The 27,936-nt window shown below is 53.6% G+C and overlaps 1 protein-coding gene across 4 annotated transcripts in view; it reads right to left on the bottom strand.

Annotated features, from left to right (window-relative positions):
• Window positions 1-10,282: 10,282 nt before the first annotated feature.
• DIS3L2 (DIS3 like 3'-5' exoribonuclease 2) overlaps window positions 10,283-27,936 on the bottom strand; it is a 195,860-nt gene continuing 178,206 nt past the window's right edge. For all 4 annotated transcript variants that reach the window (XM_081190036.1, XM_081190037.1, XM_081190039.1 and 1 more), the window contains 7 exons: window positions 23,128-23,311; window positions 22,393-22,479; window positions 18,010-18,157; window positions 17,314-17,444; window positions 17,029-17,133; window positions 13,860-13,961; window positions 10,283-10,786 (listed from right to left, as the gene is read on the bottom strand). In XM_081190036.1, coding sequence (XP_081046162.1) covers window positions 10,688-10,786; window positions 13,860-13,961; window positions 17,029-17,133; window positions 17,314-17,444; window positions 18,010-18,157; window positions 22,393-22,479; window positions 23,128-23,311 — 856 coding nt within the window. In that variant the 3' untranslated portion in view covers window positions 10,283-10,687. The remainder of the gene's footprint in view (window positions 10,787-13,859; window positions 13,962-17,028; window positions 17,134-17,313; window positions 17,445-18,009; window positions 18,158-22,392; window positions 22,480-23,127; window positions 23,312-27,936) is intronic.

Raw genomic sequence — 27,936 nt, 5'->3', positions numbered from 1 at the left:
TTCCAAATTCGTACTTCAAACATTACGATATATAAATCCTAGTTAAAATATTATAAAAGACTTCCACCACATTCACCACACGTCTCTTGGTTATCTAATGCAGTGTTTCCCAACCGGTGTTCCGCGGCACAGTAGTGTGCCGGGAGATGTTGCCTGGTGTGCCGCGGCGGCTACAGCGGCAACCTCGGGCGGCTCCTGAGGCGGCGAAGGCGGCCCAGCGGCCGGAGGCGAAGACGGTTGCGGCTGCTCCCGACGCTCACCAGCGGCCTCCTCTTCCTCGCCGCTGCTGCTTCGCGGCTTCTCCTCCGCCTCCTCCTTCTCCTCGCCACCGCCTTTTTCGGGCTCCGGCTCCTTCTTCCCCTCAGGCTCCTCCGCGGAAGGCCCGTCCGGCAGCTCGGCCTCCGAGTCGCCGCTGCTGCTGCCGCCGCCGCCGCCGCCGCCGGGCTCTCCTCCTCCTCCTCCTCCTCCTCCTCCTCCTCCTCCTCCGGGCCCCTCGTCCTGGGCGGGAAGAGCGGCGGGGGTCTCGGCGGCCGCCGGGCTCTCCTGGGTCTCCTGCATGGGGGGCTACGCGGCCTTCCCGCTCGCCTCACACGCGCGGCGCACGAACAGGCAAGGCGGCGCGCTGGGCCGAAAAGGGGGAGGGAGGGGGTACAGAGCGCGCTGGCGCGCGCACAGGCGCGCGCACAGGCAAGGCGCCCTCTCGCCGGGCTATGTGCGCGAGAGCGGACCCGGCGGCGAGTCTCGCGAGAGGGGCAGGGACCAACTCGGCAGACGAGAGGGGGAAGGAACGGATTATATGTTAATTTCCTATGTTAATGGGCTAGGACAGGGTTTGCGATCGGTTAACGCCCAGTTATGCTTTCCCCCTAGGAATTAGGCGTTTCGGTCTTGAGGTACGCTCGCTTCACACCCCACTTGGAGGTTCCCCGGCAAGGGGGAGGGAAAAAAATTGAAAGTTACACCCTCCCGGCGTGACGCTGCGCGCTGACGTCATGGGGCGGGGCTTTAATGGTGGTGTGCCGTGAGATTTTTTTTCAGTAAACAGGTGTGCCGTTGCCCAAAAAAGTTTGGGAAACACTGATCTAATGCACCTTTACATCTGTTCTTCAGTCACTTCCTTTCCTTAAATTCTTTCATAGTCCGACTAATCTTTGTATTCTTCACAAGGTTAGTCTAAGCACAACCAAATTTTCGTGTTTGATCCGTTCGTGTAAATATTCATTTAAGCATTCCCATTGTTTCTGTACCATAATTTTAGATTTAAGCCTTATTATGTCTGTCAATTCTGCTGACTCCAGATACTCACATAGTTTACTTAAGCATTCCCTTTTTGTTGGGATGTTAGTTCCTTTCCAAACCGCAGGAGGGGAGAGAGAACTCCGGTGCCCATGTTCTGCTCCCTGGTTTCTCGCAGACTTCTGGTTGGCCACTGTGAGAACAGGATACTGGACTAGGTGGGTTATTGGCCCGATCCGGCAGGCTCACAATTACCGGTATCTGGATGGGACTTTCCTTGGGTTGTACTTTGAGGAAGGAAGCAAGAAGCAATGGCAGCTCCCCAGAGAAGGTCACCATGGCAAGTTGCTGCACAAATTTGATGGCAGCTGTCAGGGGTTTAGGAGCAGAGGCACGGGCAAGGGAGGAAACAGAGAGCGAAGGGGAGGAGGCAGAAGAAAAGATGAGTGATGACGACGACCCGAGATCTCCTAGTCTTTCCAGTGAATCAGAGGATTCACAGAAAGGAGCACCAGTGGCCAGGGCAAGGGGGGAGTCAAGGGGGGCACCCCAGGAAGATAGAGCCAGAAGGGACTCAGGGGGGAGCAGCTGGAAATCGGGACCAGCGTCACCGCCAGGAAGCAGGGAAGAGGAAGGGAGCCAGGGGGGAAGCGCTGGCAGCTCACCACAGGAGGGAGGGCATGAGTCAGGAGTGGCCACACCTCCATCGGGGAGCGAAGAAACGGTTAAGAGGAAGGTGGAAGGTTGGGCGCGCGCGCCAAGTTCAAATGCAGAGGAAGGCGGCGCAGTAAGCAGCCCCGAAAGGGAACCAGGTCCTAAAGCCCGGCGCAAGGAGGCAGGAGGGTCCGGGTCAGCGTCAGAAGAATCCCGGAAGGAGGAGGCCCCGGGGGGTAGAGGGACCCAGAGGAGGACAGTCAGGCGGAAAAGGTGGAGCAAGGCTAGGATATTAAGTTGGTGCTCACGGGGCGGAGACTCAGACGGAGCTTCGCCGATCTAGCTACTAGACGTAGAGTTTGCGCGCAGCAGCGTGAGAATGGAAACTGTAATTCAATAAAGACTTTTACTTAATGATCGCTGGCTAGCGTGATCCTCTGTGAGCTAGGATCTTCAAGCAGCTCTGACAGTAAGCTCCGTCTCACCATTGTGGGCATCTACAGCCTCGAGGAGGGGAGAGAAACAGGTGCCTACTAGCGAGCTCACGAACGGCAGACGACATGACGGCTGAGCAGCAGATAGAGGACCTCAGAAAAGCAGTGGCACAACTGAACGCCGAGGTTCTCGCATCCAGGAAGAGAGAGGAGGAGGCAGCTGCCGCCTGCAGGGATCTCCAGGTCAGGTTAGACGTGCTGACAAAGCAGACACCCCGGCAGGAGGGAATTGGGTTGGCGAGACGGACAGGCGGGCTGGTCTCTCACTTCGATGGGAACCTGCAACAGTATCCCAACTTTAGAGCCGACGTACTGTGCGCACTGCAACTGCTGCATAAAGACTTTAGAGATGAACAAGAGAGAGTGGGGTTCATCATGTCCCATCTGCATGGGGATGCGAAAGCATGGCTACGCAATTTATGGAGAGATAAGGATCCGGCGCTCCAGAATGCGGATGCCTTTATTAAAGCGATGGATGGGTGCTTTTTATCAAGTATTGACGTGGATCTTGCACGGAAGGAGGTGCAGGGGCTGAGACAAGGGAGGGCCAGCGTCAGGCAGTATCATGCCCGCTTTTTCGCCTTGGTCAGTGCCCTGGAATGGGACAGAGATTCGGCTCCTGTAAGAGACCTCTTTTGGGAGGGGCTGCACAACTCGATTAAAGATGAGATCGCGAGGGGGGAGAGACCCCGAACCACCCAGGAGGTCGTTCAGAGGGCACTGGCAGTGGGGGTGAGGCTGGAAGGACGTCCGTGGAGCAAGGACGAAGGGCGTGGAGGGCGCGAACCAGCCGGGGGCCCCTCCTTCCTTCCCAGAGAAGCAGCGCGGGCGCAATCCACGCCTCCGCCAGGAGGAGGAGCCGAACCTATGGAGGTTGGAGGTGCAAGGGCTCAGTCAGCAACCAGAGCCCTAGCACCGGCAGCAGTGAAAGCGAAGCCTCCTAGAGGGAACAGGAAGTGTTACGTCTGTGAGGAACCAGGGCATATGGCAAAAGAGTGTCCCCAGAGGCCCCACAAGCTCACTGCAGCCTCAGCAATGGTGACTGCAGCAACGCAGCAAGGAGGACCACAGCAGGGAAACGACGCAGTCTGGCTGGAGGAAGAGGCACTGGGGCCCAGCCAGACGTGTTAGTGACGCAGTCCCCAGAGATTTTACAGCCCGTGAACCCCCTCCCGCCCAAACCCGTAGTGAGGCTCACAGCATCTCTCCAGCTGCCCAATGGAATCACCATAGACGTGCCAATCACCATTGACTCAGGCAGCAATGCGGACTTTATAGGGCAGGACTTTGTCGACAGGCACGCTGTGCAGTTGCTGCCGGCCACACTGCCCCTGCAGGTTGTCACGGTGGATGGCAGGGAGCTGCTCGGGGGGCAAGTGGTGAAGCAGACGCCACCAGTGGTGATGCGACTTGGGAATCACAGAGAAATCATCAGCTTCAACGTCACTCAACTATCTGACACGCCCGTTGTATTGGGCATGAGTTGGCTGGACAAGCACAGCCCAACGATGGCTTGGTACCAGAGGCAGCTGACCTTCGGCTCTTCCTTTTGTGCTGAACACTGCATCGTGCCCAGGCAGGAAGGAGAGGAAGAGGAGTCACAGCTGCTGCTAGGCACGCTGCAAGCGATTCCCCACAAGTACGCTGAATTTTTGGAAGTTTTCTGCGAGAAGGAGGCAGACAGGCTACCCCCTCACAGACCATATGACTGCAAAATTGACCTGCTGCCGGGGGCGGCGCTGCCTAAAGGGAGACTGTATTCCATGTCAGAGGACGAACTGCAAGAACTCAAGGAGTTCATTGATCATAATTTGCAGCGCGGCTTCATCCGGGAGTCCAAGGCAGTGGGGGGCAGTCCCGTATTCTTTGTTAAGAAGCGGGACACGCCCCAAAAGAGACTCGTAGTGGATTACAGGATTTTGAACAGTGTGACTAGGCCATCGGACTTCCCCATGCCCCGAATTGACGACCTCCTCGCAAAGGTACGGAAGGGCAGAGTGTTCACCAAGTTGGACCTGCGGGGGGCGTACAACCTCATTCGCATGCGGGAGGGTGATGAGTGGAAGACAGCCATGTTCACGCCACTGGGGACCTACGAATATAGAGTTATGCCTTTTGGATTGCAAAATGGCTCCCACGTTTTTCAAGCATTTATGCATCACGTGTTGGCGGGACTTCTCTACAAGACGTGCGTCTGTTTCTTAGATGACATCCTGATCTTTTCGGAGTCGCAGCAGGAGCATGACAAACACGTCAAGGAAGTGCTGAGCAGGCTAAAGCAACATAGGCTCTACGCCAAGCTGGAGAAGTGCCAATTTGACGTGACGGAGGTGGATTTTCTGGGCTACAAGCTGTCTGACAAGGGGCTCGCCATGGACAGCGCCAAGGTTCGAGCGGTGTTGGATTGGAAGAGTCCGCGCAACCGGAAGGAGGTCCAACGGTTTGTCGGCTTTGCGAACTTCTATCGCAAGTTTATCAAGGGCTTCGCGATGCAGACGGCGGCCATCACTGACACGCTTAGCTCCAAGAAAAAGAAGTTCATTTGGACAGAGCAGGCGGAGCAGTCCTTTCAGGCACTCAAGCGTCTCTTCGCGTCGGAAGAGCAGCTGCTTCATGTCAACCCCAGCAAGCCGATGAGGGTGGAGACAGACGCTTCGGACAGAGCCGTGGGGGCGGTCCTGCTGCAGAAAGACCCGCAGGGGGTGTGGCGACCGGGAGCGTTTTACTCCAGGAAGCTCAGCAAGTCCGAGCAGAACTACACCATATGGGACAGGGAGTTGCTGGCCATTCACGCAGCGTTCAAGGCGTGGAGGCACTTTCTGATCGGCGCCAAGCACACGGTGCAGGTTTGCACGGACCACAAGAATCTAGAGCACTGGCGCACGGCACAGTTCCTGAATCAGAGGCAGATACGTTGGGCTGAGTTCTTTGCGAACTTCGACTTCCGAATAGAGTATGTCCCGGGGGACACCAACATCATGGCAGACGCTCTCTCCCGTAAGCCACAGTATCTGGAGGACGCAACACCAGCGGCCGCCATGCACATCTTCGCACCGACAGTGTGGGCGTGCGCCGCGGCGACCGTGGACATAGAGGCGGTGCGACGAGCGTTGCAGGGGGACTCCTTCGCACGAGCAAAGATGGCAGAGGTGCAAAGGGGCAAGGCAGCGGCCGACGGTTTCCAGCTAAGAGATGGATTGCTCATCCGTAAAGGGGCCATCTACGTGCCGGGAGACGAACTTCGAGCCAAGGTGCTGCAGCAGCTGCACGACGCGCCCACGGCCGGGCACTTTGGCAAGGAGAAGACGGTGGAATTAGTAGCCAGGGATTTCTGGTGGCCTGGAATGAGAGGGGAGGTCGCAGACTACGTGGCGAGGTGTGACACCTGCCAGAGGGCCAAACCAGTGCACAAACCGCCGGCCGGACTGTTGGAACCGCTGCAAACTCCGGTCGAACCTTGGGAAAGGGTGGCCCTGGACTTTGTCACGGATCTGCCCAGCTCAAGGGGCAAGACGGCAGTGCTGGTGGTGGTGGACCTGTTTTCCAAGATGGCCCATTTCATTCCGTGTGCTAAGGTGGCCACGGCGGAGCAAACCGCCAAACTGTTCATAGACCACGTGTTCAAGGTTCACGGTCTGCCACGGTCTATTCTGTCCGACCGGGGGCGGCAGTTCATTTCGAATTTCTGGCAGAAGCTGATGGGCTTCCTGAACGTCAAGATCAACCTGGCGTCGGCGAGACACCCGCAGACCAACGGGCAAGCGGAGCGGGTCAATGCCATCATGCAGCAGTACCTGAGATGTTATGCAAATCAACAGCCTGCGACGTGGGTGGATTACCTGCCGCTTGCCGAGTTCGCCTACAACAACACGAAGCACGTGTCCACGGGGGTCACGCCGTTCTTCGCCAACAACGGGAGGCACCCCAGAACCTTCCCGGGACTGGAAAGAATGGGGGAGGGGGAGCCGCAGACAGCAGATGCGTTCGCGTCGGAGCTGCAGGAAGTCCACGATCAGCTGAGGCGCCACCTGGAGCTGGCCAAGCACGCATACAAGGTACAAGCAGACAAGCACAGAAGGGTTGGAGAAGAGCTCCACGTGGGAGACTGGGTTTGGTTAGCAGCCCACGCAGTGCCGGCCAGGTCGTTGGCCAAGAAGAAACTAGGGCATAAGCAACTGGGGCCCTACCAAGTCGAAGAGCAGGTCAACCCGGTAGCTTTCAGACTGGCACTTCCGGAGGGTTCCAGGATGCATCCGGTATTCCACAGATCGGTGCTCACTCCCTACAAGGCACCGCACAGGTTCCAGGAACCCGGAACGGCGCCGAGTCCGGCCAGAGACAGAACAGGGCACGCGGGAGTGGCACAGAAGGAGCGCATCAACGAAGTCACGGAGATTTTGGACTCCAGATGGGGGGAAGAGGGGGTAGAATACTTTCTCGCCAAGGAGGGCACCCCGGCCAGTGCGAACAGCTGGGTGCCGGGCTACGCCTTAGACGAACCTCTGCTCAAAGACGAGTTTCATGCCCTCTTCCCACATAGACCTATGCCAGCAGACTTTTTCGACGACTGGCTTTTCACGCCCACGCTTTCGGCCAGCACGTTCCGGGGGTTCGACTCGGACGAGGAACCGACACGAGACGTCCGTTCCCCGGAGGGGTCACCCTCGGGATCCGCCTCAGAACCCTCGTATTGGTGGGACGATAGGCCAGAGGAGCAGTTCCGCAGAAAGTGGCTGGAATGCTCAGGACGAGCAACGCCGCCAGGAGGAAGTGAGGGAGAGACGGACATGGACATTTTCGGGGACGACCCTGGTTTCGAGCACGGCGGCACAGAGATGGAAGCGGAGGTGACCGTCGTCGACGAGGGCAGGGAGGAAGAACCGGAAGACTTCAGATGGAGGCCCGCCACGGGAAGCGACCGATATCCGACGTTCGTCCCTTTGCAACAGCAGCCCCCAGCTCCAGCACCGGAAGGAGGGGAGGGGGGAATGGGGGGCTTCGAGGGGGGGATGGATGTCAGGGGTTTAGGAGCAGAGGCACGGGCAAGGGAGGAAACAGAGAGCGAAGGGGAGGAGGCAGAAGAAAAGATGAGTGATGACGACGACCCGAGATCTCCTAGTCTTTCCAGTGAATCAGAGGATTCACAGAAAGGAGCACCAGTGGCCAGGGCAAAGGGGGAGTCAAGGGGGGCACCCCAGGAAGATAGAGCCAGAAGGGACTCAGGGGGGAGCAGCTGGAAATCGGGACCAGCGTCACCGCCAGGAAGCAGGGAAGAGGAAGGGAGCCAGGGGGGAAGCGCTGGCAGCTCACCACAGGAGGGAGGGCATGAGTCAGGAGTGGCCACACCTCCATCGGGGAGCGAAGAAACGGTTAAGAGGAAGGTGGAAGGTTGGGCGCGCGCGCCAAGTTCAAATGCAGAGGAAGGCGGCGCAGTAAGCAGCCCCGAAAGGGAACCAGGTCCTAAAGCCCGGCGCAAGGAGGCAGGAGGGTCCGGGTCAGCGTCAGAAGAATCCCGGAAGGAGGAGGCCCCGGGGGGTAGAGGGACCCAGAGGAGGACAGTCAGGCGGAAAAGGTGGAGCAAGGCTAGGATATTAAGTTGGTGCTCACGGGGCGGAGACTCAGACGGAGCTTCGCCGATCTAGCTACTAGACGTAGAGTTTGCGCGCAGCAGCGTGAGAATGGAAACTGTAATTCAATAAAGACTTTTACTTAATGATCGCTGGCTAGCGTGATCCTCTGTGAGCTAGGATCTTCAAGCAGCTCTGACAGCAGCTTATTCCAGTCTTTCTGCCGTTGCAAACAATGGTCTCCTCGGTGCAGGGTGTGGTCCGAACGCACCTCATGCAGCCCTCTTGCTGAAGCAAAGCAAGTCTGTGCCTGGGCAGTGCCAGCTGCGAACACCACGGGATGTCAATAAAAACAAACAGCCTCTAGGTTGCATATGTCTTTGTGTCAGCCAGGAAGCAGGGAGACTCACAGTCTGCAAATCCTGCAATGCTACTAATGAGGCCTGACAGGGAGCTGTCTCAGGGCGCCTTATGGAGAGAGGACAGAGGAGAATTAAAGGAGCAATATTCCCAGGTGCGTTGGGTTGAGTACCAGGGGTATGGCTGGAGCTCCACCATTTATATTTCATAACAGGAACGTCGTCATCTCCTGGGGTGCTATTTTCTAGCTGAATTAAGTTTTTCTTAGAGAGAAGCTAAGCAGGGGAAGAGGAAGATGGCATCAGCATGCAAGGGTTGAACCGCCGCTTTCACCCCCGAAAAGCTCTGAAGTCCCATTATTACGGGCAACCAGAAAAACGTTACAAAATAGGGAGCGAGCTTTTGAGTCCAGCAGAACTCTTCATTTGTCTGAATGTTAAGCCACTAAAGCAGAAGGAGGGGGAATTGAGAAGGGGGCAAACTGGCTTGGTTTATGAAACCATAATGTTTCTCCTGGCAAGTGGAAACGTGACTGTAGAAGGAGGTCTGAGCACCAGCTAATGCACAGGGAGTCCAATCCAGCTTGCACTGGCATCCCCAGACCCTGAAAAAAGCAGGATTTAACTCAGCTGACGCACAGGGAGCTAAATTCTGCTTTTCTGCAGCTTCACACGGGGACACACACCAGCTCCACCCTTATTTCAGACATGGTGATATCGGTATACCACAATGTTTAGCTGGTGATATATTGCACTGTTGAAAACCAGGGGTCACCCAACCTGTCCCAGTCAGGATCAAAACACAGATGACATAATTAATACAGATAAAGTAAATGAGTTTAACCAAGGGTAAGAAAAGAGTTGCAATATTTTCAGAATATCTGAGGTGGGGAAGTGTGTCCTGACTATACCCTTATCTCTGCAGCAAGCATGAAGCACATTCCTTGAACTGAGCAAGCAGTACACCCCCCGCCTTTCCTCTCACACAAAATAGGTGCGGTTTTCGCTTGCCTCCGACTGCAAACAGTTTACGCTGCTTTTTTACTGCATTCAAAGTGATGGTGGCCCCTTGGCTGACTGCACCCCCCCATCCCATTGGCATTTAGCTTCTTCTCGGGGTCATGGGTTCAAGCTCCACATAGGGCAAAACGATTCCTGCATTGCAGGGGGCTGGACTAGATGACCCCAGTGGTCCCTTCCAGGTCTGCAGTTCAATGGGTCTGTGATCCCAGAAGGTTCTCCTCCTACAACGTGTTCTGCTTTCTTTTTTAAAATTATTTTTCTTATTAGGAGTTTCAAAATAACAATTTATCAAAAATACACCATCTTCATCCCCCCGCATTTTCCCCTCCCCACTCCCCCAAAAGAGATTTCTTGATGTTTGCCATATCCCTAAATACTCAACCTTTTTATGGACTTCTATCTCAATATTTTGCTCTAAATCCTTTTTTTCTTCTTCCTTCAAATTTTTGACTAATAGTTGGGTTTTATTCCTATTTAATTTAAATCCTGCCACTTCCCCAAATTTCTGAATCTTTTCTATTTACTTTGGGGACAATGAGTTCTACTTTCATCCAAATGTAAGAACTTGTTTTCTCCATTTGCTGGTTTCCCCAATTCCTAGCAGGTTTTCTTCTCTGGGTCGGCAGTGGTGGTAGGGAGAGCTCCAGCCCTCTTCCAAAATTCCCAGTCTTCTTTTAGTCCCCCTTCCACACTCACCAGCCCTGATTCAACTGGCTAAAACACACACAACCAGATTTATTGTTTGTCCCCGTCGTTTCTCTCCCAAGCGACGGTGCTGTTTTTGCAGAGGATGGAGATGGGTGCGTGGAATTGAAAGAGGAAGATAACAGCACCGTTGCTGCTTCACAACCGTTTCGGAACTTCCTCTCGTGTTGAAATGTCAAATGAGAAAACGCCAGCGAAATCAGGACGACGGAAACCTGCACACACACACACGCACACACGGGTGTTGTTGGCCAAGGTGGTTTTTTTTTATTATGCCCGCATGGCCACAGCCACAAACACAGAAGCAAGGAATGCCTTAAGGCACAGGAATCCCACCACGGGCTGCTCTCAGCTCCTCTGTGTCCTTTGCAAGGGGCTTGTTTAAGAAAAGGAGGGTGTAAAAAGCCAGGAGCCGAGGGGGACTCAGGTCCCTGCAGCAGCCGGGGATGCCTGGAGGGCTGCCGTCCCCGCTGCTGCTGGCTTGGGTTAAAATCCAGACATAAAACAAAACCCGTTCGCAAAAATTGATAACGAGAGGCCCACAGCCCGACTTTCCCCAGGAGAGAGAGTCACTGTAGGATGAGGCCCTTTGGGATGTTGCTTTGGCAGTGTCAGCTGGGCACAATCCATCTCCGGACGTGGGAGCCGGTCACTCCTCGCCGCCAGGCCTCTTCAGCACCGCACTGTACTTCAAGGGGACGGTGTCGGACCTCAGGACGACCTCCACCAAGGTGAAAACAGTAATGACCTTGAGCGACAAGGAAGAAGAAGAAGAAGGGCAGCAGGTTAGCTGGCTGGCAAGTGAATGATTCGAAAAGGCTGAGATGTCCCTGAAAGCCACCCCTTCTGGTCTAGGAAAGCAGGAAGTTCACAGAAGGTGATCTGAAGGTAAAAGGTAAAGGTAAAGGGACCCCTGACCATTAGGTCCAGTCGTGGCCGACTCTGGGGTTGCGGCGCTCATCTCACTTTCTTGGTTGAGGGAGCCGGCGTACAGCTTCCAGGTCATGTGGCCAGCATGACTAATTCGCTTCTGGCGAACCAGAGCAGCGCACGGAAACACCGTTTACCTTCCCGCCCGAGCGGTACCTATTTATCTACTTGCACTTTGATGTGCTTTTGAACTGCTAGGTTGGCAGTAGCTGGGACCGAGCAACGGGAGCTCACCCCGTCGCGGGGATTTGAACCTCTGACCTTCTGATCGGCAAGTGCTAGGCTCTGTGGTTTAACCCACAGTGCCACCCGCATCCCTGATCTGAAGGTATTTGGTAACTAAACAGAACCTCTCTACACAGAGGCAGTCTATCTTAGAATACCTAAGAAGCACTACCCAGGCAGGAAGGTGCAAAAAGGCCGGTGCCAAAGATTATAGTGCTAAGCCCCATTTAGTTTTGTGTGGATGGCAAAGGACAACGAGGGGCACAGGGGTATAACTCCGTCAGTATGTAGAAGGCAGCTTCCTATGTCCCTGCGGATTCTTCAGGGAAGGACCACAGCTCAGTGCATGCAGTAGTTCTTGGGGGGAAGCAGGGTCTTCCTTTCTCTGGAGCTGATGACACTGGGGGCCGCGTGAAATGCAGCTGTGGGCCACAGGCAGCATGTGAGCTGAAGGTCCCGGGAATGTTCTCTTCTGGCAAGAGACAGTCCTATTGCTCCACCCTTTGGTTCTGCCTTACTTTGCAGAAGCATCTCCTCGGAAGGATTAGGGATCTCTGCGTGTGCATTAGTAGCCCCCTTTGCCTTACGCCCAGCGTCCCTCGTTCCCAGCCAGGTGGCAGGACCAGGGGCCCCTTGCCAAGGACTGCAAAACAATTAGCCAGGGCACTGCAGGGAGGGCTGCCAACTTGCGCTTGGCACCAGAGCAGAGCTTAATCAAACCCAACAAATGCCTCCCTGCGGCTGAGTTACTGATTTAATGGATGCGAGGGACACGCACAAGAGAGAGGGAGAGAGATCGAGAGAGGTTCTATTAAAGCATCTGACACCACGTCGCAGGAAATCTGTTTTAGGAGTGGTGTGTGTGTGTGTGTGTGGCATGCAAGGGTTCTTGGATCTGAGCACTGCCGTGGGGATTGGAAGCAGAGCAGGACACATGCTAGGACAGCACAGTGGGAAGGGTGGGGATCGTGGACTCCCCAGGAGGAGAGATGAGACAAGAACAACAAGAGCAACAGCCTGGAAGGGGAAGGAGCAAACGGCGTGTCAATTAAGTTTTTGGAAGAGGGCTTAACCAGGAAGCCATTGCAAAGAAGTCAGGCAATACAGCTGCCAAGTGATGCGAATGAGCCTAAATTCCATCATTTTTATTAATTAATTTTACACACTGTCCTCTTTCTGAAGATCACAAGGTGGTTTGCAACATAAACAGCCCCAATCACAGAAAGCTGCCTTCTGCGAAGTTGGACCATTGGTGCATCTAGCTCAGTGCTGTCTACACTGACTGGCAGCAGCTCCACAGGTTTCAGAGAGGAGTCTTCTCCCAGGCCTACCTGAGATGTCGCCAGGGATTGAACCAGGTACCGTCTGCAGGTAAAGCAGATGGGCTACTACAGCCCTTACCTGTTCGGTTTGGGGGAATTGTCCATAATGCCAGAGGAGCAAAGGGGGCACTCCACAAATTGGCAGGCTGGGAAGTAACGTGGGTGGGATTGAATGGAAGGGACAGAATTGGAGTATTTGGTTCCAATTACCCATTGAAACCTTTTTAGTATCATTAAGATAGTGAATCTTGGTTAGACAGCAGACTTGCAATCACACACACACACACAGAGAGAGAGAGCGCGCTTGTAGGTAAGAGAATAAAAATGAAGCATGTTATTGTAGGAAAGACATACAGTGGTACCTTGGGTCAAGTACTTGATTCCTTCGGGAGGTCTGTTCTTAAGCTGAAACTGTTCTTAACCTAAAGCACCACTTTAGCTAATGGGGCCTCCTGCTGCCGCTGCACTGCTGGAGCACGATTTCTGTTCTCATCCTGAAGCGAAGTTCTTAACCTGAAGCGTATGTAACCTGAAGCGTATGTAACTCGAGGTACCACTGTACAGTCAACCCTTGGTTATCGAATGTAATCCATTCTGGAAGCCCGTCTGGCTTCCGAAATGTTTGACAACCAAGGTGTGGTTTCTGATTGGCTGCAGGAGCTTCCTGCACTCAAGCAGAAACCGCGTTGGAAGTTAGGCTTCCGAAAAACGTTCGTAAACCAGAACACTTCCAGGTTTTTGGTGTTTGGGAGCTGAAACATTCCAAAACGGAGGTGTCTGGGAACCGAGGTTTGACTCGGACAGAAAAGTTCCTAGTTCTACCTAGTCTAAGCCATCTGTAGCAGAACAAGGCAGCCACACCGGCTACTTGCTCTCTCAGAGGATAGCTGCAGCCTGACTTCTGATCTTTAGGATGGAGAGAGAAGAAGGAAGAAGCTGTAAGCATGAGGCAACCTGAGAGGCACCAGTCTAAACACCAAAGAGGTCAGCTCAAGAGGTTAAAGTGAAGATAGTCTGGAAACCTGGAGGCCACCAAGTCCGTTTGTCTTAACTCATGCAAGAGCCCCTCTTCTGTGCAGGCTCAGTTGCACCTTAACGTACAACAGAGAGAGTGAGAGAGGGTGCAAGCAAGCGAGAGAGGCAGGAGGAGGGGCTGCAAGTGCAGTGGTAGGACACCTGCTTTGCATGTAGAAGGCCTCTGGTTCAATGCCCTGAAGGCACCCCTGGTTAAAAGGATCAGGAAGGAATTAATAGGAAAGGCACGAGGCAACTTCCTGCGTTCACCCACAGCCATGCCCCACACTCCTGGGGAAGGGAAGGACTGGGGCGGGCAGGGGGCTTTACCTGTTGCACAGCATCCTGCTCCAAGCTCTCTGGCTCCCACATCAGAGTCAGCTGTGGCTTCTTGCCCAGCTTCTGGAACTGGAAGCCCACCAGCGGCAGGGCCTGCAAGAGGAAAGGAGAGACCAGGTGCTCTTACGGAAATGCGCAAAACTGTGCGTGGGATCGGGTGCTGGTGCAGCCACTGTTACGGCGGCCATTTATTGCGTTTACGTTATTCACGTTTATTAGATTTCTATCCCGTCCTTCCTCCCCAAGGGCAGGAAACACACAAACAGTGGAACCATCAAAACATGCCAGCCTAGGATCCTCGTACCTACAGGACCGCCTCTCCCGATATGCCCCACGGAGGACCTTAAGGTCCATAAATAGCAACACCCTAGAGGTCCCGGGCCCTAATAAAGTCAGATTAGCCTCAACCAGAGCCAGGGCCTTTTCAACACTGGCCCCGGCCTGGTGGAACGCTCTGTCTCATGAGACCAGGGCCCTGCAGGATCTGATTTCTTTCCGCAGGGCCTGTAGGACAGAGTTGTTCCACCTGGCCTTTGGCTTGGAATCAACTTGATCCCCTCCCCCTCTTTCCTTTTTCCTTTCTCCTTCTGTGATGGAACTCCTATTTAGGGATTTCTCTGGCTTTTTTCTGGCCCACGTAGGACCAGTCTGGATAGTTGGCTTTAGGGAAGATTTGACGTTTTCATCCCCAAAAAGTTTTCGATTTGAGTTTCTACTGAAATGAGGCTGCTTTTTAATGTTGTATTTTAATCTTGTTTTTAAGTTGTATTTCAATCAATTGTTTTTATACCTGGTGTTAGCCGCCCTGAGCCCGGTCTTGGCTGGGGAGGGCGGGGTATAAATAAAATGTATTATTATTATTATTATTATTATTATTATTATTATTATTATTATTATTATTATTATTTAAAGTGGGCGTTCTGGCTGTTGCATGATGGGACTTGTGGTCCTACTCTTTTGGAAGGAACGTGAATGGTGACGGCTGGGCAAGGCATATCCCTGGGATCTCAGGGAGCAGAGGGGTCTGGAATGGGCCAGGTGTATCTTCCTCAAGTGTTTTCCTGATTTCACCCACTGCCAACCACCCTGGTTCTGTGAGACGGCTCCTGCCAAAGCTCAGCCTAGGTGCAGAACAACCAGAGAAAGGCTGGCTGCTGGTTTCAAAGGGATTGGAGCCAGGAGTAATTTACCCCGGGATTCAAGGGATTACCCCCCCCCCCATTCACTCCATTTCTGATGTTCAGGCATGGCTGCTGATGCTGATGTTGCCAAAAGTGCAACACCCACACAGGGAAGGAAGGTGTCAGCAAGCTGGAAAACTGGGGGGGGGGGGGCACACGCCTCAAAATAGCCCAATGAGGACTGAGTGGGCTCAGTGGCCAAAAAACACTGACTGACAGTTGGTGGAAACTGCCCCCCCACAAAAGCCCACCAAATCAAACAAAACAGAGGAAATGTAATGGAGTATCCAGGAATAGGGAATGGTCGACTGACTGGGACACTGAAGGGGAGCCTTTTTGCACTGCAACAATTTGCTGCAGGCACCCCTTGCTTCAAATGTAATTAAAAGGGGGTGACTGAAAGTCTGCATTGATCAGATAGGCTGTCCCCATGGTGAGCGACGGCTTATAAGGCAGGAGAGTCTGCCTGTGTGCGTACAGATTCCATCTGCAATTAAAAAATAAATAAATCTTTTCTCTAAGTCCAGAGAGCTCTCGGTGCAAAGCACAGGAAACCCACAAAGCAGAAGCCCCAGGAGGCCCCCCCATATCGTCCCCCCGACTCCCTTCCATGTCGCATAACCTTGCAGCTGGCAGAAGCTTCTACCTCTCGCAAGTGCCAGGGAACAGCGGACCAAGTGCCCGGCGCCCCTGAGCTCCCGTTTCCGAAGCTGAAATTAAAAGCAAGGTCTCCCCGTTCCCTCGTTTGAAGAGGCAAAAGCCCTCGCCACGCCGCCTCTCCTCGGTTTTATGGCTGCTGCGAAGGGATAACGACCCCCCCGGAAGGGTCTGATGGAGGGGCAGATGGCGGGCGGAGGAGTCGGAGGCACCCCCTCGAGGCAGCTGCGCTGAGGACGGTTCATTATCGCCGAACGCCAAGGCACAAGAGCCCCCCAAACAGCAATTAGGGAAGGCAAACGAGCCGGGATGGCGGCAAAGAGGACTTACAGGGGACGGGGAAGGGAAGCTGCCTGGAGAAGACGGCTGCTCCAGGATCCCCCCAAAACCCCTCAGACCCAGCGCTTGCTAGGAATGGCAACCTAGCCCTGGCCGTGTTTGACTAAGACGCATGCCTCTCTCTCGAGTGTCTCTTCTACACCGGCCCTGCCTCACTCCCATTTCACAGATGGAGGAGTGGAGACTGAGAAAACAGGCCTTAAAGAGAGCCAAGGGGAGAAAAGCGCAGCCCTTGAACCACGATGGGGCAAGACGGACTGCAGAAGCAGTTAAAGGGGCCCCTACTCTTTTTTCTTTTTTGAAATCATTTTTCTTTGATTTTACAAAGAACCCATCGTTCTACCCGTCCTTGGCATTCCAAATTCTGTAGCTGGGGGTGGGGGGAACATCCTGAATTCTTCAACCTTTATGTGGGAAATGATACTCAAATAACTTCTTATGTTATTTTATTATTACAGTCATACCTCGGGTTACAGCCGCTTCAGATTGCCTTTTTTTGGGTTGTGGACTGCCAAAACCCGGAAGTACCGGAACGGGTTACTTCCAGGTTTCGGCGGTTGTACATGCGCAGAAGCGCTAAATTGCACTTTGCGCTTGCGCAGAAGCACTGAATCGCAACCCGCGCGTGTGCAGACATGGGTTGCGAACGTGCATCCCGCATGGATCACGTTCGCAACCCGAGCATCCACTGTACTACTATTATTATTACTACATAAAATGAATGCACCACCTGATTGCGTTCTCCAGGGATCAAAGGGGTACCTGGGGCCTGCAAGGAGCTGCAGATGCTGCCGGCACAGGCCTGGCGGGGGATTTGCTTACAAACTGCCTCTCTGCCCAAGGAGCCCAAAGACGTACGACGCAGGGAGATGATAAGCAATCAGGCAGCACAGCACAGTTAAATCAAAAATCTATACCGAGTTAAAAACATTCAAGCCAATGTCATGATGGGCGCCTGCACGGCTGGGAGAGAGGACACTTACGTTGCAGTAGATCCGCTTCTGGACGCCAAACCTCAGAACCAGGACGTCGAAGGCTTCATTGAGGACGCCCATCACCATGGCCTCCGACTCCAGGGGGCCGCACTCCTGGGAGGGGAGACAGGGAGGGTGTGTTAAGCAGAGTGAACACAAGACCCTCCTTCCTAGCGGACCCTGGGATATTGCCCAGCCACACCCCAGGCAACAGAGACGGGCTGTGCAAAAGACCCAAGGAAAACGGGAGGGAGAAGCCCCCCCGCCACACCCCCAAGGGCTGCCTCGCCTCACCTTGACAAAGACGGCAAAGAAGAGATCGGCGCTGAGCTCCTGCACCCGCTTGGAAGCCATTTTCCTGTCGTTGCAGAACTCAGCCTGCTGCTGGATATCGGCCTCCTCCATCCTTGGGGCAGGGCCATCGCCTGGAAAAGGGGGTGGGGGGTCGTCAGAAGAGGCAGAGGGAGCAGCAGCCAGCTCACCCCCTTGGGGGCTGCAGGGACTGCGCTGCGTCTGGGGCCAAACCAGGAGGTGGGGGCCTGCGGCCTGGATCCCAACTTGCTTTTCCGTTAACACAAGGGCTTGCGATTTCTGCCAAACACCTCCCCATAAGAACATAAGCAGAGCCCTGCAGGATCAGGCCAAAGACCCATTTAGTCCAGCATCCTGTTCCCACAAGCAGGATTGGAGCACAGGAGCCCCCTATCCTCCTGGCTGGTAGCTGGGACATGAGGGGATGCAAAGGAGTTGTCACCCTAATTCCCCCTCTGCAGCCCCCAAATCATCTCCCCGGCTGAGGTCTACAAGAGCAACCCTAAGATGCAGGAGGAGGACACCAATAGGCAGCCCCACCCTGGGCAGGATGCCACCCTCGTTGGTGTGACCCAGCAGGGTGGGTCATGCAGTGGCCCAGCCCCTCTCCCTTCTCCTGAGCAGCCCGGCCTGACCCCAGGGAGGGGGAGCTGGGGGCATCTCCCCAGGGAAACACACCCAGGGAAGCAGAGAGCAGTCGGTGCACCATGATGTCCGGGTAGCGGCGGATGGGCGATGTGAAGTGGGTGTAGAGGGGCACGTTGAGGGCGTAGTGGCGGAAGAGGGTCTCGTCCTCCAGGGTCCCGGCACAGAAATACACAGCCATCTGCGAGGAGAGAAAGGAGGCGGGTCAGAGCTCTTGCAAGTGGGGGGGGGGAGGCAAAAGGCAGAACAAGGCCCAAAGAGGGGGCACGGTCACACAAGTGGCTCCTTACGGCAAAGCTTTGTGATCCACACGTGGTGGTGGAAATGTCTCCATTTCCTAATGTCAAGGAGTGAGCCGGCAGTAAATCACACTGTTCAAAGTTGGAGTTAACTCTTTATTAGCAAAAGCACAATCTCCGCAGACTTGGCTGGGTGTCAAGCCTAAAGAGGACAGCAACTCATCCCCATGAATCAAGTTGCCGAGACTGAAAATCCTCGCTCGCCTCGCCACAGCCCTCACCCCTAGGGCTTTTTTCCAAGCAACTGGAGACTGCGCCCGCATGAAGCCTGCTGCTGCCCTGCCCTTTTCATGCCTCTTCTGGTTCTGGGAGACCAGTGGGGAGGAGAGCTTCTTGCAGCAGGAGGGGGAGACACCTGGGACTCTTCACCAGCTGGACTCATCTCTGCCTCTTGGCCTCACCCGTTCCCCTTGCCTGCTTCAGTTTCTCCTTCCGAGTCTGGACTTCTCTTTGCCACTGCCATCCCACCACCACTCCCTGGGCTCTGAGCCTTCTTCACCTGGGGGTTCCCCAGCTGCTGCCTCTTACCAGGAGTGCCAGCTTGGCCCTGTGACCGTGGGTGCCTGGGTCCGTGGGTGCCATGCAGCATGCATGGCCCTGGCACTGAAATTTGTGGGTGCCCAGTCCTTTCATGGGGAATTTTGCCGGTGCTCGGGCACCCAGGACCCCAGGGAGTTGCCCCCCCCCACCATTTCTCTGTGACCAACTAGTCTGTGACACCTTAATGCAGCCCTTTCCCAACCTGGTCTCTCCAGGGATTTTATTGGCTGGAGTTGATGGGAGTGTGGTCCAAAATCATTGGACAGCACCACATTGGAGAAGGCTGGATTAGTGCCTGGAACAGGATTCACCCCACTCCGCCCCACCAGAAAAGGGCTTGAACACCCATCTCTTTTCTGATAGCTTTTCCTCCTCCGCCATCTTGCCGTGCTGACAACTGATTGACAACTGCCCATCAAGCATTTAATGAAGCAGAACAGCTACCGCCTCTTGCTTTCTCGGCATGCCTGCTTTTGGAGAACGGACGCTCAAGGCAAGGAGGAGGCTGGATATTGTTAAGCACTTGCTAGCTGCCGTTGCTGCACTAATGGTTAGAAAAGGGAAGGGGAAAAGGAAGCTGCACGTTGGGTTCTCATCCGTGGGATTAGCAGTGGAAATGTTAACTGAGTGCAACCTCCTCTGGCTGAGAGGCTGAGTTGGGGCCTCACTTCTTCATCAGCTTTGTCTTCCTTACAACCTTCCTACAAGGTAGGCCCAGGAAGGATCATAAGGCTGTTAATGGCTGCTAGCCGTGATGGCTCTGCTCTGATTCATGAACGCTGGAAGATTCAGGAGAGACAAAAGAGAATACGGTGGTACCTCGGGTTACGAACTTAATTTGTTCCGGAGGTCCGTTCTTAACCCAAAACCGTTCTTAACCTGAGGCATGCTTTTACTAACAGGGCCTCCCGCTGCCGTGCGATTTCCGTTCTCATCCTGGGGCAAAGTTCGCAACCCGAGGTACTACTCCCGGGTTAGCGGAGTTTGTAACCCGAAGCGTTTGTAACCCGAGGTACCACTGTACTTCTTCACAAAACACATCGTGAAACTGTGGAACTCGCTGCCACAAGAGGCAATGCTCACCACCAACCTAGAGGATTTGTGGAGCAGGAGACTCTTGAGGGATACCTCTGCTGCCACAGTTGGAGGCACAGGAGGGGAGAGGGCTCTTGGGCTCCGATCCTGCTTCTGAGCTACTTACAGAAACGGTCTCCCTCCCTCAGGAAGTTGTGGACTCTCCTTCCTTGGAGGTTTTTAAGCAGAGGTCAGATGACCATCTGCCACGGATAATTCAGCAGAGATTTCTGCATTGCAGGGGGTTGGGCTAAGGATCCTTTGAGTCTCTTCCAACTATTTGATTTGATGTTCTGGGTAGCCACTGTGAGAACAGAATGCTGGACCAAATGGGTCATTGGCCTGCGGGGTTATTCTTGTGTTCTTAGCCCTGCCTCCGTATCACAGAAGGGGCAGCTAAGAAAAGAAACCCCTGTTCTCTTCACCCCTCTTTCTGAAATGGGGGTACGGGAGTGGAGAGTAATAATGCAAGTGTGATCTATCTGACGGAAGAGCTGTTTGAGTGACAGGGCTAACATATAAATGAAAAATAAAATAAATGCAGCATCAGCAGCAAGTATTATTAGGATGAAGGAAACAGAACGTCAAAATGGGTCGTCTTTCTCCAGAGTTTTAGGCAGGCTCTGTTTCATCTCTCGCGTTGCCAAACTCAGGAGCGTGACCTCCTTTTGCAGCCAGACTCGTCCGAGGCAAAGGAGGCTGGAAAAAAGCAAAGCAGGAGGGACGGCTGGGCCTGTGAAGGGGCAGGGAAAGCCCAGGTGATGGATGGGGCAGGGGAACCAGGCAAACGGTTGAACAGATGGGCTTGCGCGTCACGGAAGGATTTCCGCTGGGGCTGCCACGGGCCTCGGAGCGAGGGAGTCGGAGCCAGGGGATCGGCCTTTTTCGGCTCCCCAAATCCACCTCGGAGAGGTCCAAGGTCCCCTCGACCTTGTTTGCGGAGCACAGCTTCCCGTCGGCAGGGTTCCCGCACAGCCACACACGCACAGGCGCACACCTGCCTCTCTTGCCGTCCGCAACGGGAGTCATCCTTCATCTCCTGATGCAATCACTCACGGAGACCGAGGGAAGTGCTTGGCACCGTGCGCTTCCCGCTCCTAGCGGCTTTCGATCTAAAGATCAGCCCCGTAATAAATCAAGGCCCACTCAGCACAGACCGCCTTCCTCTGTGGAAAGGCGCAATCTCCTCAAGACGGCTGCCTAAACCGCAGGAGGTCAGGCTGCTTTGCTCTGGGGCTTTGGCTAAACACGGCAAAACCCTTGCCATGGGGAGGCTTGGGCAGCAGGAGGCAGTTTCCAAAGGCTGATATTCCCATGAGGAAGTGGGACACAGCCACACACCAGGAGCCGGGATCTAGACTGACCCCATTCCTGCTTCGGTTCCTGAGTTTCTCATGCTGGGCAGAGTCCCCATGTTGTTTTTTCCCTACCCCACACCCACCTCCATTGGAGGGGAGGCTGGAACCCACAAGGAAGGTGTCCTTGACGGAGACCCCAGTGAGCTGCTTCCGGTCAGTGCTGGCAATGCTGAGCTAGATCGACCAACTGTCTATCTCAGTGTAAGGCGGCTTCCTAGGCTGTGGCTACCGCCACTCCTTGTGGCAGTGAGTTCCGTAAGCTAATCAGTAGAAAAACAGCCCATTTAGTCTCCACTCAGATTATTGTGGGAATTTAAGAGATTAACAAGATGATAGAGGTGTGCGCTTTCATGGGTTGTTGAAAAATGAATCCACACGCATTGTGGGCTTGATTAGGTGCTGTCTAAAGAAACTAGGAAGGCAGAAGGGAGAGGGAGAAGACAGGGGAGAGGAGGCATCGGAAGCTGAAGGGGCTACAAGGCAACTGATTTCTTGGAGCAAAACCCACCGGGGATGAGCTGCTGGGCTCACTTGGCCTGACACTCAGCCAAACTTGTGCGGCAACTAGACTGGTGACTGGGAGTGGCCACCAAGACCACATAACACCGGTCTTGAAAGACCTACACTGGCTTCCAGTACGTTTCTGAGCACAATTCAAAGTGTTGGTGCTGACCTTTAAAGCCCTAAACGGCCTCAGTCCAGTAGACCTGAAGGAGCGCCTCCACCCCCATCATCCAGCCTGGACACTGAGGTCCAGTGCTGAGGGCCTTCTGGCGATTCCCTCACTGCAAGAAGCCAAGTTACAGGGAACCAGGCAGAGGGCCTTCTCGGTAGTGGCACCCGCCCTGTGGAACGCCCTCCCACCAGATGTCAAAGAGAACAACAACTACCAGACTTTTAGAAGACATCTGAAGGCAGCCCTGTTTAGGGAAGCTTTTAATGTTTAATAGATTATTGTATTTTAATATCCTGTTGGAAGCTGCCCAGAGTGGCTGGGGAAACCCAGCCAGATGGGCAGGGTATAAATTATTATTATTATTATTTCTGCTATAAAAAAAGGAGTTAACTCCAACTCTGAACTGTGCAAGATTTACTTTTTCTCTGTGACACGGACGTCGGTGGCAGTGACTGAGGCGCCCACTTACTTGCATGGGGCGGGAGAACATGTTGGTCAACACCTCCTTTCTCGCTTCGGCATATTTGTCCGCTCCAAAGGTTTTGTTCAGGCTTTCCTGGCGAGAAGAGAAAAGGAAAAGGTCTCAGAAGTTGCCCGACTTCCCTCATCCTTCCTGACCCTTGGCGATGCCGGCTGCTGGAGCACAGCAACGTCTGGAGGGCGTCAGGTTGGGGAAGGCTGGTTTAAGAGAATGAGCCTGGGTTCAAGGGAGTCCCTCCCTCAAGCCTGGCCTCTATTATGAAGGCAGCCTCTTATTGGACTCTTAATGGGAATCTCCTCCCCGCCACCTTGGGCATTAATAATAGTAATATTAATTGCACAGCGATCATCGTTGCGAGCATAATAATAGGCACCACTTGCTCTCGCCTCTCTTGCAAAACGTGCTGCCGGCAGCCATTTCTCCAAGTGTCAGGACATTCTAAAAAGCGGCACGGCACAGGGAGATTATTAGCCACTGAAAAAACCCTTACAAGAGTCATTATTACTATTATTATTAATTGATGTAGCACTTCGTGCAAGCACAAAAACCAACCGTGCACACATTAAAGTATCAGCATCCATGATTAAAATACACAATAAAACAATCCATTTTAAAAAAAATAAACAAGTTGTCAAGTCTAGGGAGAGGCAGCCGCATTTCCCGCCCCCGCCCCCCAAGCCCGCAGAGGCCCTGGCTCTCAGCATCTCCCATGCACAGACTCACATGCAAGGCCTTGGCAGAGCTGCAGTCTATCTCCAGGCCCATCTGGCTGCAAAAATCCATGAGGTCTTTGAGCATCTTGCTCTGGGGCGGAGGATGACGGCGCAGCAAGGCCTTTGACGGGAAGGAGCGGTGCATCTGGTGGGCGACGGCCATGTTTGCCAGCAGCATAAACTCTTCCACCAGCCTGGAGGGGAGGAAGGAACCCTTAGGACAGTGGTTCTCAAAGGGAGAGCGAGGGTAGCAGGAGAGGGTGGCAAGGGTGGCAGGAAGATTCAAGGGCAATCAAAGAAACAGGTAAGCATTTCACTGTAGTAAAGCACAGCATAGTATAGAAATAATCTTTATTTTTAGTGGTTTGGGGTTAAACCACAGAGCCTAGGGCTTGCCGATCGGAAGGTGGGCAGATCGAATACCCGCGATGGGGTTAACTCCCGTTGCTCAGTCCCTGCTCCTGCCAACCTAGCAGTTCGAAAGCACGTCAAAGTGCAAGTAGATAAATAGGTACCGCTCTGGCGGGAAGGCAAACGGTGTTTCCGTGCGCTGCTCTGGTTTGCCAGAAGCGGCTTAGTCATGCTGGCCACATAACCCGGAAGCTGTACGCTGGCTCCCTCAGCCAATAAAGCGAGATGAGCACACAACTCCAGAGTTGTCCATGACCGGACCTAACAGTCAGGGGTCCCTTTACCTATGTTATAAATCAAGCACTGCTTGGAGTTGTTTTTTTGTTTGCCAATGCATTTTGTATCAATAAAAAAAAATGGTGTGTCATGAGCAAATTTTTATTCTGAAAGTGTGGCCTGGGGGGATGGACGGATGGAGAACCACTGTATTAGGAGGAGCAGGGAGCGCTAAGGAGGACCAAAAAAGCATATCTTGAGAATAATTTGAGAATTGCCAAAGATACTGGATGGTCGTCTGTCAGCGATGCTTTAGTTGAGATTCCTGCATTGCAGGGGTTGGGCTAGATGACCCCCTGGGGTCTCCTCCACCTCTACACCTCTATGATTCCCAGAAGCCCTTGATCCCAAAGTCCTCTCCTTCTCCTAGCTTTTCTATGTCACAGTCAAAGGAGGTTGATGGGCAGGGTATAAATAATAAATTATTCTTATTCTTATTATTTATCTCAAAACAGAATTGCTTTTTGTGACGGCTGGCAGGAAGAGGCCCAGGGGCTGTCTCCACGTTGGAAGACGGGACTTGGAGCAGAGGCTTTGGCTTGAGGGGTCGGATCCGTCACCACTCTTGCCGTCCTGGCAGCACCCCAAATCTACCCCCCTCCACCCCCACCTCTTATAACCTGTTCATTTAGTGGGGCTTGTTCTCCAGAGCAACATCAGCATTGCCAGTGATGTGGTGCAGAATTATTTTGCCTATGCAAACAAATCCTCGCCAGGTGGCAGTGTTGCTTCCTTTATGGATGCAAGAAAATGCCCAGCGGAATCTGAGCAGGAGTAAGAAGGAAAGAACAAGACATGAAAACCAGGCAGGAGAACCTGCTCACAGGAGAGAAGCACACAAGAGAGTGCCTGCAAGCTCCTTGGGGCAGAGACCTGTCCTTGTGGTTTAACGCTTCTCTGCAAAATCCTGTCCACACTCAATGCTGCGCTCGCCCAGTCACAGCAGGGAAAGGATGCAGTCAAGCTGTAGTCTGAGGGAGAAAGTTAGGGGTCTGCCCCGCTCCCCCTGCAATGCTAATAACAATTAATTAATTACACACCAGGTTCCCAATTGCACCTGGAGTGACCAAATGTCCACAGGACTGTGGCAGCCAAACTGCTTGAGTGTAAAATTTAACACCCACCGAAATCTAGCACTGCCCATTGATTCCTTTTGCCAAATGCCCATGTGTGGTTTATGAGAGAATGGCAGGCAGAAATGCAATGGTCAAAGGACCCCCCCCTCCCACATTTATGGCACTCCTGGCCCAGCCCCCTCCTGCTGCCCCCCTTTCCCACTCTAGCCTAGTTTATACTATAGTGTGGTGTAGTGGTTAAGAGCGGTAGTCTCGTAATCTGGTGAACCGGGTTCGCTTCCCCCTCCTCCACATGCAACTGCTGGGTGACCTTGGGCCAGTCACACTTCTCTGAAGTCTCTCAGCCCCACTCACCTCACAGAGTGTTTGTTGTGGGGGAGGAAGAGAAAGGAGAATGTGAGCCGCTTTGAGACTCCTTAAAGGGAGTGAAAGGCGGGATATCAAATCCAAACTCTTCTTCTTCTTCTTCTTCAAGGTACTTCACAGTCAATTGAATTGAAGTTAGGGACCCAGCCTGTGGGCCCCAAAGTTGCTCCCTGCCCTGATCAGATCACAGACATTCCCAGAGTTTGCAGTGCAGTTTGGGTGCGCAAAAAGTGTGCAAAGTAATCCATATTTTTACATTTATACAGAATGCATGTTTGACAGAGATGCGCATGGAAAGATACGTATATTTTTGGGGGGCGGGAGCGTGTGTACGAAAAAGTGCACAATTTGAACGTGAGCCTTTCCACGCATTCTTTCACAAAGCCCGCAGAAAATGGATCGGAAGAGATCTGTGACTGAGCGTGAGTGGAAACAAGACGAGGCAGACTTAAGCTGATCTGTTCATCCCTACTTGAGGTCACCGTTGTCCCTGTTTCATAGATGAAAAATCTGAGGTCAGAATGGCAGCAGCTTGTCCCTAGGGGAGCTGGGAGAGCCGAATACAGTAGCCCTTGACCCAAGCGCAGCTCCTGAGCTGATCTGTGGAGTCCTCTAGTTCTCCCTTCCCCTTCCAGGGGCCAGAGGTGAACAGGGTTCGAGGAAGAAAAGACGGGTGAGGCTGAGATACGTCTTCCCAAGGTGACCCCGGGGTTGAACCCTGCACTCTAGAAACAACACCAAGCAGCACGGATAGAGCAGACTTTTCCTGCCCTGGCCTGGTCTCTGGTTATCCTCCTGTTCTTATCAGGGATTTGTGTCTGCCAGACCACCTCCCCAACAATCCCTTTGGTGCAGAAGTGTGTCAGGATATGAACAAAACTTTGCCGATTAGGAAGAAAGCGGCCATATCGCTGGGCCTGGAGCCTTCCTACTAGACAATCAAGGAGTGCATCAGGCGGGCTGATTCCTACCCACGAGGAGCTCACAGTGGCACAGTCCTTCAAATGCAAAAGACTAAAATGGGGGCGAGTGTAGAGGGAGAATGTACCACTACACTGGTTGGGAGGGGGAGTTTATTTATTTATATTTACCATTGCACTAATGCCACCTTAAAGAAGCCTGATTGCCGAAGAATGGATGCTTTTGAATTATGGTGCTGGAGGAGACTCTTGAGAGTCCCATGGACTGCAAGGAGATCAAACCTCTCCATTCTTAAGGAAATCAGCCCTGAGTGCTCACTGGAAGGAAAGATCCTGAAGCTGAGGCTCCAAGACTTTGGCCACCTCATGAGAAGAGAAGACTCCCTGGAAAAGACCCTGATGTTGGGAAGATGGAGGGCACAAGGAGAAGGGGACGACAGAGGATGAGATGGTGGGACAGTGTTCTCGACATGAGTCTGACCAAACTGAGGGAGGCAGTGGAAGACAGGAGTGCCTGGCGTGTTCTGGTCCAGGAGGTCACGAAGAGTCGGACACGACTAAACAATGAAACAACAATATGCCACCTTTTCCTCCAAGGAGCTCACGGTAGCACCTGCGGTTTGCCCACCCCTGTCATTTACTTCCTCACAGCAACTGTGTGAGGTAGGCTAGGCTGAGAGGCACCGACCGGCCCCAAGGTCACCCAGCGAGCCTCGTGGCCAAGTGGGGATTCAAACCCTGATCTCCCAGGTCCCAGTCCGACACTCTAACCGCTCTGCCGCACCGGCTTAAGTGTGCTATACTTAACTCTTAAGTTAAGTTGCATTTCAGGGAGGCCAGGAAGAACATGCAGCTGTCAGAATCGAGAGCAGAGCTTCCACTGGGCATGCAGAGTTCTACAGATCTGGAAATACAGAGAAACAAGACACTGGTTTCTAGCCGCCCGGGGTTCCCGAGGAAGGACGGGGTGGGAGGGATCTGGGGCTTCTCTCAGCGTTTTGGGGGCTCCAGAAGCAGCCCTGATAAGCAGGAACGTTTGAGGCACACGGCGGGGCGCTGGGAATTTTGCAACTCCCTTAGCAGCAGCAGCAGAGAGAGAGAGATTAAGTCAGGAAATGCTGCTTTGCGGTTCGGAAAAAGAAATGGATCATAAGGCAAAGCTGGAGCTGGAGCCCGGCTGGCAGCGAGGGGAGGCTGAGACGGATCCTGGCTCAGCTGTTAACAGGAGCAGAGGGCCGGAGCACTCCTGCCTGCCTGCCGTCTGCTCCAAAGGCAGGAGGGTTCTTTTCTTTCTTTTCTTTTCCTGAACACAGCCGAGCTTGGCCGGAGGACGCCTGGCAGGCCGAAGTGAGAAGAAAAATATTTCATGGCACAGGGAAGCAAGAAAACAAAACCAAACCCCAAAAGAATCCCAGAGACAGAGACAGAGAGACTAGGACTCTTTGAAATCGCACTGAATGAATCCCATGTGAGAGGCGCACTCCCAGGCCATTGCTCAGGTTTCCTCCGGTGCGACTGAGCCAGCCTTGGCTCCCGGCTCTGTGGCAGATCCCACAAAGTGGTGAGACCTGAACTTTTGCCCTTCGGGGCATCCAGGCAAAGTTTCCATCGCAGCTGCCCAGAGGAGCACATCAAACAGGTGCTCAGTTTTGCCACAAGGGGACAGAGAGAGCTGCGCTCCCCGCCCCCTCCACCCGACAGAAGGACAAAGGCGTCCAGGAGACTCTCGCAATGTGGTGTCCCCCAGTGAAGACAGTTTGACATTTTACA

Source organism: Podarcis bocagei, assembly GCF_964188305.1.
Source record: "Podarcis bocagei genome assembly, chromosome: 4".
Taxonomy (NCBI): domain Eukaryota; kingdom Metazoa; phylum Chordata; class Lepidosauria; order Squamata; family Lacertidae; genus Podarcis; species Podarcis bocagei.
This window is presented reverse-complemented; position numbering and strand designations above follow the sequence as displayed.